This window comes from Haemaphysalis longicornis, unplaced genomic scaffold (assembly GCF_048455015.1).
Source record: "Haemaphysalis longicornis isolate Haplotype H1 unplaced genomic scaffold, Haemaphysalis longicornis Haplotype H1 scaffold_2, whole genome shotgun sequence".
Lineage (NCBI taxonomy): Eukaryota > Metazoa > Arthropoda > Arachnida > Ixodida > Ixodidae > Haemaphysalis > Haemaphysalis longicornis.
Window position 1 is genome coordinate 218,990,971 of NW_027526295.1, and position 12,032 is coordinate 219,003,002.

Here is a 12,032-nt window from a genome sequence, read left to right on the forward strand (position 1 = left end):
AGGGCTCCGGATTAATTTTGACCACCTGGGGATCTTTATCGTGCGCCGAAATCTTGCACACACGGGCGTTTTTGCTTTTCACCTCCATCAGAAAAGCGGCCGCCGCGGCCGGGAATCGAACCCGCGACCTCGCGCTCAGCAGCACAACGCCTTAGCCACTGAGCCACCGCGGCGGGTGCGCGCTTTTTCATAAGATACAGGACGCTCCAGTGAGGCGCAGAGGCGCTTACACCTGGGCCGTTGGCGAGATTTACGACTCAGTACATAACCGCTTTTTGAATATCAGGTTTGCCCCTTTCCAGAACAGTTCTACGCAAAGAATTCAAGCAGCAGAAACCGTTTCATCCCAGTCATCAAAGATATTACGGCCTCACGGACTCTACCGAACAATAGCAAAGCTATTTTCACAATCTCCTCTTATTCCCGAAAGCGGACAACACTGGCAACAGCAGCAGTAAGGTGTGCGCGTAAGAACCAGTGAGTGAGTAGAGGTAGCGTGAACACCTTTACACGCATCAATACTGGTATCGGTTGAGCACGAGGACGCGGGTTCGATTCCCGGCCGCGGCGGCCGCTTTTCTGATGGAGGCAAAAAGCAAAAACGCCCGTGTGTTCGAGATTTCGGCGCACGTTTAAGAGCACCAGGTGGTCAAAATTAATCCGGAGCCCTCCACAACGGCGCGCCTCATCGCCTGCGTTGCGTCGGCGCGTTCAACCCTGCAATCAGTCAATGAATACTGGTATTGATAGCAGGAGGAAACAAGACCATAGCGCACCTCCATTGGGAAGCGATAGCAGCGTAGCCTTTGCTGAACAACGAATGACGCCAAAGACGCTGTTTTTACGAGAAACGGGGCCGACAGCGAGAACTGAAGTCGCTTATTAATGCGGGCAAGAAACGCGCGTCATCTCTTGGCACCGAAAACACTATTTCTCGACTTCCCAGGAAACTGGCGAAACAGGGAGAAACGTCTTGTCCACCTGTACGGCACATTCCCGACGTTAACAAGGGCCTCGCAAGCCGGGAAGAAGAAGCAAACAACGCCGGCGGCGGTGGGCGGCGTACACGACGACGACGACGACGGAGGACTTCTCCGGTCGGCGGGCGAGACGCATGGTTGCGCAACAGCGCACGCGTGTACGTGACACCGCTGGCTCGCAGCCATCGGGACGACCCGGTGGAGGGGGAAACAGTTGAAGAGGAATAATCAAAGACGCGACCCGTACGACAGCGTCGCGGCAAGAAATGAAGAAAACGCGCAAGCCGCGTGACGTACACGGAGGCACAAACGCCAGCTGACCGACGCAATCCAGTGCGCGGGATGGTGGTATCACACGCTCGCAACGTACACTTCTCTTTGCGACACAGCGGCGGTTCGGCGAAGAAGAGCTCGCCACGCGTGGCGACAAAATGAAGTCGACTACCTCGGAAAGTCCCCGATCGCTTCGCAGAAAAAAAAAAAAAAAAAAAGTGAAGACAGTCGTGAGGTTTCCCGACTTGTGAAAGCACGCGCTCGCTGCCTTCTTCGCGCCCGATTTCAACCAAGCGCAACACACCGCTGATGCGTCGCGTTAACTAAGCTACGTTGCGCTTCCTTCGGAGTCATTGAGGCCGCCCACAAGATCGCACTCACGCAAGCGGCCAAATGTCCCCTCAGGTATAATGACGTGCCCGCTGTGGGGCTGACAAACCCATCATGCCCACGTGCAGTCTCCGTTTCGGCAAGATCCGGAGACCTCCAAACGTCCCACGACCCACTTCTCGCGACGCTGCGCCCTCGTTTGTCTGGAATCGACGAAATTCGCGAAGTATTCGCGCTCTACACTGCGCAACTGAAAGAGTCCGAAGGCAGCCAAGTACTTCTCACTGGTTGTGAATGCGAAAGCATTGATGTCTGCTTGAACGCCGGAGACAGCTTGCTTCCGCTTCGCGTTGTTTTGGGGTTTCGCTGTCTTTCCGCTTGAGACGCTTTGCTTCGCGATCCGCATTAACCCTTTCGAATGGCTTCGATCCGTCAGCGACGCGTTGCGCCGCTGCTCGGTCCTGCCTATTGGGAGAGTTGACGACTTTCGCTGCTAGTCTGTTCGCTCGTTCGACTGCGCGTTCTTCCGCCACCTTACTTCACCTGCGGTGTGCTGGCACGGACGGACACACCTGGCTGCCGTTGAGTATGCGATTTCGCGCTACGGAAGGCTTCCCAAGAAGCCGCTCCACGAATTCCGACGCCAGCTTTTTTCGCTCAATGGGTCATTAAACGCTCTCGTATTTAAGCAAACACTCGAAGGAAGGAACCGAAGCAGCGGAGCAAACAATCGTGCCGCAGCATTCCGGCAGCCCGACAACGGTGGATGGCGCGAGTCGTGCGCACGGCGTGGCAAAGGCAGGCGAAGAAGACAATAGGGCCATTCCCAGCAGCCGGGAGGAGGAAGGGGGACGGATGAGAGGACGGAAGGAGGCCGGGGAGCAGCAGCATCCGAAAGAGCGCTTCTGGCGCCGGCTCAGGGAGCGCCCGAGGCAGCCGAAGAATACGGCGACGCTGCCCTCTCCGGCGGGGCCCATTGAGGACAAAGCGCCATTCAGGAACCGCGCCCGTCCGCGCGCGGGTCCTTCGCAAAACGTGGACAAAAGGGGCCCGCTTCCGCGACTGCGCCCTCCCCGGTTCGGCAGCAGCAGTTACGACCTTGAGGCCGAGGGGAGTGTGTGTGTGCACTCACTCCGGCGGCGGCGGCGTAATAGTAGTACAACTCGTTCCAGCCGGCCCGAGAGAGACCGGCCTCGTAAAGCACGGCCCCGCGCGGCAGAGCCTTGCAAGGCCGGGACGACGCACTACCGCAGCACTACTAGGCCGGCTCTGTCAGGGTACGATGGCGCCGGAAACAGGAAATAAGCGGCGATTGTAGCGTCTACTGCCAGCGAAGAACCGGGCGAAGCGAGTCGCAGTTAACCTTCTCCCGAGCTGCTATCGAAACAACATGCTAAACTCAATAGCAAGACATCTCCCCGGCAGTGTTTCTATTCGGGACCTATTTCTGTGTACGTTTGTACTTTTGAATAAACTGATTCGATTCGGGGGAAAGAAAAACTGGACCAACTGACGCTGTGACGGTGGTTGGGCAGCATTAGCGTTGGGTACCCTTTTCAACGATAAAGCTATGTTGGTAACAAGGAAACGAAAAATCCTGGGGATAAACGCTATCATTGATTGTTAGGCTTAAACTTGGCTATCCTAAAAGTAACCCCTACCCACGCGCCAATCAAGGCCAAACTCGCTAACGCGTAATGGAGGCACCGACAAACACGGACTTTTTTTTCTTTCTTGTCCGTACTCCTACTCAAGAAAGGCAGCTGAGAGAGCCAGAAGGAACTTCGATCAGGAAACACAAGAGGCGGTTGGGGTGAAAGGCTACTGTGAAAGACAGCGGTGGAGGAGCATTGTATCGCGTCTGCCTGCCAGGACGTGGCGCATAGCGGAGGCCAAGTGTCCGAGGCCTCGAACATGCCATTCAAGTGCGACGCACGTCGGCAAACGCCGACAGGCGGGCAAATTGGCGCCGGCAAAAGCACCGCCTGCCAGTCGCCACCAACCGGATGAGGGAATTGCATTCCGACGCGCGCGCCACACAGGATAGGAAATCGGAGCCGGCCAAGGAAGCTCCGTACGAACGACGTGCCGGCCACGTGCGTGCACTGAAAATGCGCACGGCACCGGCGATTCCGGAGATTTCTTTTTCGTTTTTTTTTTCACAGCGAAGCTGTCTCTTGTGCTAGGTGCTGACGAAACTTGCTCATAGGGTCAGATGTTCCGTAAAGCTCTCAGTCTAATTAGGTATCGTGGAGAAGATCACGCTCAAACTGGCCGCTAAGAGTACTCTCATTACGGCGAGTTTCGTTTATTTGTCGCAAACAGACAGCCCCAAGTTTGTCCCCTAGAATGAAGCTCTGGCCCTTGAAATTTTCATTCAGCTTCAACTAGAAAGAGTGCTCAACCGCAAATTACAAACAAACGTGTTTTGTTTTGTGCATAGCTGCGTCGATTGAGGTAAAACGCACCACAGCTTCGCAGCTCATCCTTTTTTTTCTCTCTCTTTCTCGCTTTGCTACTGATGTGAGGTGTTCAGATCCAAACGTGCAACGTATCCTCTCGGAGGAGCTTTTCGTTGTCGCAGGCGAGCGCCTCAGAATGTCTGGAGCCAAGAAGCATCGCGGCAGTATTCGTGCCTCTTGACGTCAACACGGCCAAGAAACAGACATGGTGGCAAAGCTGAAAGATTCCTCGTACACCGTATACCATCGGCACAAACCAAAAATGTAACGTACCTGCTTTTGTTACGCTAATACCTCCAAATTATCGCTTAAAAATTTTCCGGCTATAGTCAACAATCAACAGACTTCATCATGAATGCTCTACAGCTGCTGGGGACTGCAGAGGGCCGAGAGTTGATTTGGTTAGCCATGGGAGGTGGCGGCCAACTACTTCACCGGGGTGGCCAGATCCTTCTCTGGTGTGAGAGTACTGTCTGTGTCCCTAAGAGCCTTCCTAGCATGGTTGAACATTCCTATAGTGTAGCCCCTTATAGGTATCCGGGATGATCGTTACTTCCGGAGCAGGCAGCACTCCATACCTGCATGGGTTGGGCATAGAGAGCAAAAAAAACGTTTCCGGCCGACGACGTTGTCGCGCACGCCTGCAGTGATACTGAGCCAGCATTTGTCGGTTTTGCTTTTTACACGCGCGGTTCTGAAGGCGTAAGCTGACACGCCGGCTTCCTGATGAGATTCGCTGACGTCTGGATTCACCGCAGCTGTTTTATAAGCGTTCGAAGACGAGGGAATATAGAAAAAAGACATATATAAGGGATGCACGGGCAGGATAACCCTCCACAAGCAAAACTATAAATTTCCTATCCGAAAGGGAGTGAGACAACAAGATACCACCTGTCAAAAACTATTCACGGCATGTCTGGAGGGGGTATTTAGAAAGCTTGAATAGGATTAAGGATAAATGGGGAATAGTGGAGTCATTTGAGGTTTACGGACGACATAGTCTTGCTGAGGCGAGACTGCAGAACACATGCAAACAATGCTTGAGGAAATGCAATAAAAAAGCACGGCCGTGGGGCTAAAAACACATATGAATAAATCAAAAGTAACGAGGAGTAAGCATGCCAAGAAAGAACGTCTTCTTTAGCTTAGGAAACGAAACGCTAGAAGACGCAACAAACTACCTCGGACAGATGGTTGGTGCTGACCCCAACCACGTAAAAAAAAAAAAAAAAAAAAAAAAAAAAAACAACGGCACAGAAAATTTATATGGGCTGAAGAGCACTCGCCAACCACTCCGACATAGCTAAAAGTAAGCTACCTCTGTCACTACAAAGAAAAAGCTACAACCAGTGCATACTGCTGGTGATGACTACGGAGCTGAAACTTGGCGCCTTACGAAACAATTAGAACGCAAACTTAGGTCGGCTCAACGGGCCATGGAACGAATAGCGTTAGGAATAACACTCGGAGACAGGAAACGAGCTACCTGGATCAGAGAACAAACTAAAGTACAAGAAAGAAAAAGATATGGAGTTGGGCTGGCCATGTAGTGAGACGAACCGACAACCGGTGTACAGACTGTTAGGGTAACAGAGTGGATACCAAGAGATGGGTCTAGAAGAAGGGGAAGGCCAATAACACGATGCAGGGGTGAAATAGAGTAATTTTGGGGGTAAACTGGGGACTCGAGCAGCGCAGGGCAGGAGCGGTTGGAGGTCAACGGGAGAGGCCCTCGTCCTGCAGTGGACCTGAGCAGGCTGATGATGATGATTCATTATACCCAACTGTTCGTCCTCCAACGAGCAATGGCGCGGGTCTCTTGCTTGCGTACGAACCGCACAAGCTGGATGAAACTACGTAGAAGCAGCAGTAACAGAATTTTTTTCGGCAAGGCCACCCGATTACAAAACAACAACATTGCGTAACAACAGGGCAAGCCTCGGAACATGCCCGTCTGAATAGACGACCCCCGAGGAAGCTTATACGCTGCTCGGCTAACCTCGAAGTGCTCCAGTTCAGTGTTTGTGACACGTTCGCCGCATAAGACTGCTCAATCAACCCACCTGTGAAGTGAAGAAGACCACGCCCGCGCACAGAATACTCCCAAGTCAAGCGACAAGCGCGTCCCATGAACGCGGGGGTGTGGACTGCTTGAGGGCAGAACAGACGATGCCCCAACCTTTCGGTCTCAATTAACGAAGAGCACGTACATGACGACGCGAGCTCGTCACCGTTTCGTTCTCGCACCTCCGAAAACAAGACGCGCACCGCAGTTCAGTACAAAGGCAACGGGAGAGAGACAGGCAAGATTCCGGATAGCAACAGACGGTACATACACGCCACGTTCCCCGTTGTCCAGTCACACCTGACCGGCCCGGCAGTTCCCGGGACACCCAGGCGACACGAATGCGCACGCACTAATGACTAAGGTGCGCAGACTACCAATGAGTCACGTGGCCTGTGCGTCGCTGATTCAAACTTGAACCTTCCATCTTCACACAGCGCTGCCAAGGTTTCTACAGACGTCTCGAACTCAGCGCGAAGCGGTGAGAGAAGGCGAACATTTGAAGATAAAAGGGAGCTTCTCGGCAAACCAATTTGAACGCACCCAGCAAAAATGAGCTTCGAGAGGCCGCTCACACAGCGGGCGGAGGAAAGGACGGAGCGCGCGGTGCGACCGCTCCCAATGGGGCGGAGTCGTGTGAATCAGCCGGCTGTCGGTCGGTGTAGCAGCAACGGCAGCGACGTGAATGAACCGGCGAGCATTCCTTGGAAGCGTGCCTGCAGCCAGCGGCCGCCCTTGCCGCTGACGTCGTCGGACCACAGCGCCGACCGGATAAACTGGCCAAGAAGAAAGCCGCCTGCTTCGAGCCTGACGAAGACCACCTCGGGAGGCGACCGTGCTTGGTTACCGAAACTTCCGGGGGCGCACGCTAAATAAATCCCGGCCGCCTTTCTCACTCCAGTTCCGCCGCCAATTTGGCTCCGCGATAAAAATGAGCCGCACCAGTGCACCGTCGGAAGATGCTGCATGACAGTTAAGCGGCACGCGGGGAATAAAGCTAAAGCTCTGGCCCCATAAGCTTAAAATGTACGTGAAGAAATGCGTTGCCGTGACGGCAAAACGAGGGAGACAGAGAGAATCACTTTAAAGAAGACCTCTAAGCGAGGGAGGTGGCCGGCAGCCGGAGCTGTGCGGCGACCTTCGTAGCCCGGGCTATGATGATCTTCTGTCTCCGGGTCAGAGCAGCTCAGCGCCGCCTCCCAGAGCTCCGAGGAATTGATTTGAGGGAGGGGATCATATGGACAGGCCCACATGTGATGTTGCACCGTGGCCTTGTCTCCGCATAGTGGGCAAATGGGAGAGGGATAAATGTGATGGAGGAGGGCCCTACTGGGAAGGGATTCGGTCTGTGCGAGCCTCCATAGTCGTTCTTCCGTGTAAGTCAGTGAGGGGTGGGTATTTGAGGAGAGAGAGGCTGTAATGAGTAGTTATTTCGTTGTAGCTCAACAGGCTATCTCGGGCTGATCTGGCTGCGCGAGAGGCTACAGAGGTGGGGCAAAACGAAGTGCATCGCAGCGAAGCAGTGCGTGTCGTCGTCTCTGTCCTCTCCTCGTCAAGTTACGCCCTTGTCGATAGTGTATCAACCAGACAGCGCTACTAGAGATCGCTAGCGGCTGTGCCACGTACAAGACCTCCTGGGGGGGGGTCGCAGTGCGCACTGCTGCGGCTTTTTCAATCCAGCGCTCGCACTCCTTGGTCCAAACGCAATAACGTGCACTTGGTAAATTTAATCGGGCGTAGCGAGCGCTCCCTCAGTGCAAAGCAGGCATCGCGCAAGAGGGACCCGTCTCAGCAAACAAACGCCCTCCTCCCGTGCCTATCGGCGGATGAGAGGGAAAACGTCTGAACCGACACACAAGATAGGGCGCCCAAGTATCGGGCGAATACTGCGCGCTTATCTCGCCCAGCGTAAGACGGGCTCTCGAAAAGCCCAAGACGCGCTTCCTGACGGCGTCGGCAGCAGTGCACTGTGTGCAGGGGGGGGGGGGGGGGGGGGGCACAGTTGTTGACATCCCGCTCCGCTTCCACGAGACGACCCGGCGCTTTTTTTTTCATTCCTGCAATACGTCCCAATTCTCACGCCTCACAAACAACGTCCTTACGTAGGCAGAAAATATACATACGCTCCAAGCTGAGATAAGAAACTGCACGCTTAGCAGCTGGCGTCACTTAAAGAAAAAAAAAAAAAAACGCGGGCCAATGCGTGTGTTGCGGCGCGCATGGGATAATGCGTGCCTCTAATTACGACCTCGCCTTGGCGCCTCGGGCAAAACGCGGCGGGGAAAAGTTGCGGTCTCCGAGAGAGCACGTGGGCACAGTGCGCTGGAGGGGAATGCAGACACTCATTGCGTAATAACCGTGACCGCGTAAAGACACAGACCAGATGCACAGCAACCCCTCCTTGTCAGGCTTTTGTTTGAACGGAAGCGAAAATTTCGGAGCAGTGCAACCATCTAAAAATGTACAGTAAAAACCCGTTTTAACACCATCATTGGCCTAACTAGGCCTCCGGACCTGCGCTGCTCGATTCCTTTCCACCGAATTTTCTTACTTCGTCCCTCCGTAACGAAATCACTTCATTCGAAGCTTTTCCCGGAACCAACTGCAGTGCAGGGAGCGAGCAAGCTTTCCCCACCTACAACGAAAAGCCGCTTATAACGACGCCAGAGGGTTTCCTGTGTACGTACGGGGCCGCCTGTAACAGAAGATCCGAAGAGGAATAACTGTAGACCCAGGGGCAAATTTTGTTGCGCTGATGTTTAAGACGTGGCGAAATGCAGCGCAGGTCCTTCGAGCAGCAATTATTCCGCCTGTGAGTGACTTCGTGGTGTGTGTTTCTAGTGTCCGAAGGGCCGAAAATAAGGAGCGGCAGGGAACTGGGAACGCGGGGTTCGCCACGCATCTGACTTCTTGGGTCCGCCCAGACCGCCGCTGTTTATCGTCACCGTACACAGGGAATAACACAGCACGGACGAAGCGACTGCACAGAGCGGCCTTCTCAAGGCCGTACGCATCCAGTCTCGAGCGGTGTGCCTCGCAGGGCTCCGCTTTACGCCCGAGTTGGCTTCTTGCTTGCGGGCGCGTGTCTGGAATTTTAATTCGCCAGCTTCTTTCCCGAGTCTCCGCGCGACGTCAAACAAACCTGTCCCGTCCCTCCTTTCCTGCGCTTTGTCCGCCGTCAGCTCACTCACTGCCCGAACAATGGGCTTTAGTCAGCGCACTCGAAGAATGGCTCCCTACTACGGCGGGCCACGTTGACGTCGAAGAGACGACCCATCGTCATTGGCGGAGTGGGCGCTCAATGAAAGCCTCCGTGGCAACGTTACTAGAATAAACTAGTAACGTTGCTCCGTGGCTGACGTGTTTCGTGGAGGTCTACGGGTGTGAATGGTTCACAAGAGTTGTGAGACGAATCTTTTTACGAAGGAATTGGTAAGAACGGAGGTGGTTAAGTGCGCGAACACACAATTCCGCGCCACAGCAGGGAACAATCGCGTGCTGCAACAAGGATAGGGAGGGAAACGCATGCACTTGAGAGGCAGTAGTACTGTACAAGACCACGGACTCGCGAATGAATGTCTTTACGTCACCGCGCGACAGCAAGCCAGCCTTGCTAGTGAGTGGCTCAGACGTATTTGCAGCCGAATTGGCGGGCTAGCGCTCTGCCCGCAGGAAAAACGGTGTTCACGCGGCTTTCTCGAGGAACACCACCACCAAGCTCACTGACACGCAAATCAAACGCCTTCCTCGTCTGCATCAAACAACTTTCCCAGAGTGCGTGCTGGATGCGGCCTCAGCGGCGCTCGCTTCTTCTCTGCCTGCTTGGCGTTGCAATCAGAGCGTAGAATTGAAAAGAAGGCGTTTCGCCTCCCTTTTTTCCTGCGTCCCGGCGACGCTGGCCGCCGAGTGAGAGGCGTGCCCGTGGCCACCACTCAGTGCCAGCAGCCGTGCCCAAAAAGCGAGCCCGGGCGAGGGGAGAGCAAAGTAAAAGGAGCCACGGTGGGCGACACAGTACAGAGCTGCTGAATGAAGCCAGCAGCAGCGCCGAGGGACCGGGGCGAGGCGGCAGCAGTCGGTCGGCGAGCGAGGAGGCCCGATTGAGGACAGGCCCGGCCGCCGCCGCCGCTCCCTGGTGTGGCCGCCACTGGCGGGTGCCTACGCACGGGGCCAGGCCGGCTGCCCGAAAAGGCCTACGCTCGGCCGACGACGTCCACCGCAATGGCGGCCGACCGCAGCTGCGCTCCACGCGCTCGGCCTCCGCACTCACGCTGTGTGCGGGAAACGGCAGCCACGTCTCCCACCGGCTGGCCTCCCAACCCCGGACACACACACACACACACACGAGCAGTACTGCCTCCTCTGCCGACGCAGCCGTGGCACTTGGGCGCGGTGACAGATTCCCGACCGCAGGACGCGCACCTAGAACCCCTTCGGGTTCGGTACCAATTAAACCGTGTCTGCTCATTTCGAAGTGCCTGCGCTTAGACGAGGGACGCGAAAGACGGCAAGCGACTAACATGGGCAGCCATTTGGGCGAACGCCCACGACCGCAACTAGAGCACACGACAGGGGGAGGCCGACAAGCGGAGACAAACGTTGAGTGAAACAGTGACTGACCCTGCACATCGGCATCCTCTTCCTTGAGAGTGCGGTAAGCCGGCAGCGTGAAGCAGCGTAGCATGGTGCCGAAGAGGGATCCGCAGCCACACACCACGGACAGAAACGTCGCCCGGTCGGCAAAACCAACACTCAGCACCGTGTCCGTGCCGCTCACGTACACATACAGGCACCCATTCGAGACAACACTGCTGCTGACAGCGGGCGGCCTGACTGCGGCGATGACGACCACGCAGAGGGCACGGCGGCGTTAGTCCTAGTTACGACGACGACGCGCCGGCGGCCCCACGGTCCGTGCCGGCTCGCTCGCGACAAGGAGTCATGACGGCGCGGCTCTCAGTCTGGGCACGGGACGCAGCAGCCAGGCAGCCGGTGCGGTTGTTGCCTCCTTGCCGCGGCAGCGACGATGCCGGCCGGAGGTCATCCGGCACGACCACCACCACACGACGTCCTCCGGGTCGGCGACGACGACGATCCAAGATGGAACGGCGGCGCTCCCCACGTCAACGCAACCGCACAAACTTTCTTTCCGCCGGCGATCAACTCGTAGCCCACGACGAGTCGCTTGGTCGTCGCCTCGGAGCGCGCACAGAGCGAAGAAGACGAGCGCGGATTACGGCGACGGAACACTACTACTATCCATCGTCGCCACTACTACACCAAAACGTGCGTTCACGCAACGCAGAAAAAGATACTAGAAAGGAGGAAGGAAACGCGCGGGCAAAAGAAAAGCAAACGCGACAAAGGGGAGCCCTCCTTTCAGGCTTCCATCCTCGGGCTTCTCTCCTCCACAGCCGGCTGCGTAGGCACCGAAAAACCAACTGCGCCGCAGCGGGAGCGGCACGGCTCGGCGGCGGGACGGGGCGAAAGAGAGGGGAAGATAGTAACAGCGCCGGGGAGGAGGAGGAGAGCCGAACAACCCCGAACCAGTCAGCCTGCCGGCGCTACGAGCAGAGCCAGCAGCAAATAAACAGCACAAGCGCGGCGCTCCGCTTTCTGTTGCTGCTAGAATTTTGTTTCCACACGGGCCCTCTCCATCGGAGCAAGCCCTTCGCAGGGAGCAAAAAAGAAACGCGGAGGAAAGGGAAGAGGCGGCGGCTGCGGATGAATGAACCGGGAGACGCGAAGGAGAGGGGCGAGGAGAAGGTCGGCCGGACGTGACGTTTCAAAAAGCCGTGGGAGTACAGACGCGCGCAGCAGGAGGCGGGAAGGAGAAGTGCGCATGCGCGCGTCCTCCATGCCGCCCGTGTGTGCGTAGCTGTGTACGTGTCCGCTTGTATTTATCTCGCGTGGAGGGCGACCGGC

General features: G+C 56.0%; 1 protein-coding gene across 1 annotated transcript in view; it reads right to left on the minus strand.

The window, feature by feature from the left end:
- Shc (SHC-adaptor protein) overlaps window positions 1-11,678 on the minus strand; it is a 32,263-nt gene extending 20,585 nt beyond the window's left edge. The window contains exon 1 of the mRNA XM_077699381.1: window positions 10,728-11,678. Within this exon, the coding sequence (XP_077555507.1) occupies window positions 10,728-10,791 (64 nt within the window). The 5' untranslated portion in view covers window positions 10,792-11,678. The remainder of the gene's footprint in view (window positions 1-10,727) is intronic.
- Window positions 11,679-12,032: the final 354 nt, after the last annotated feature.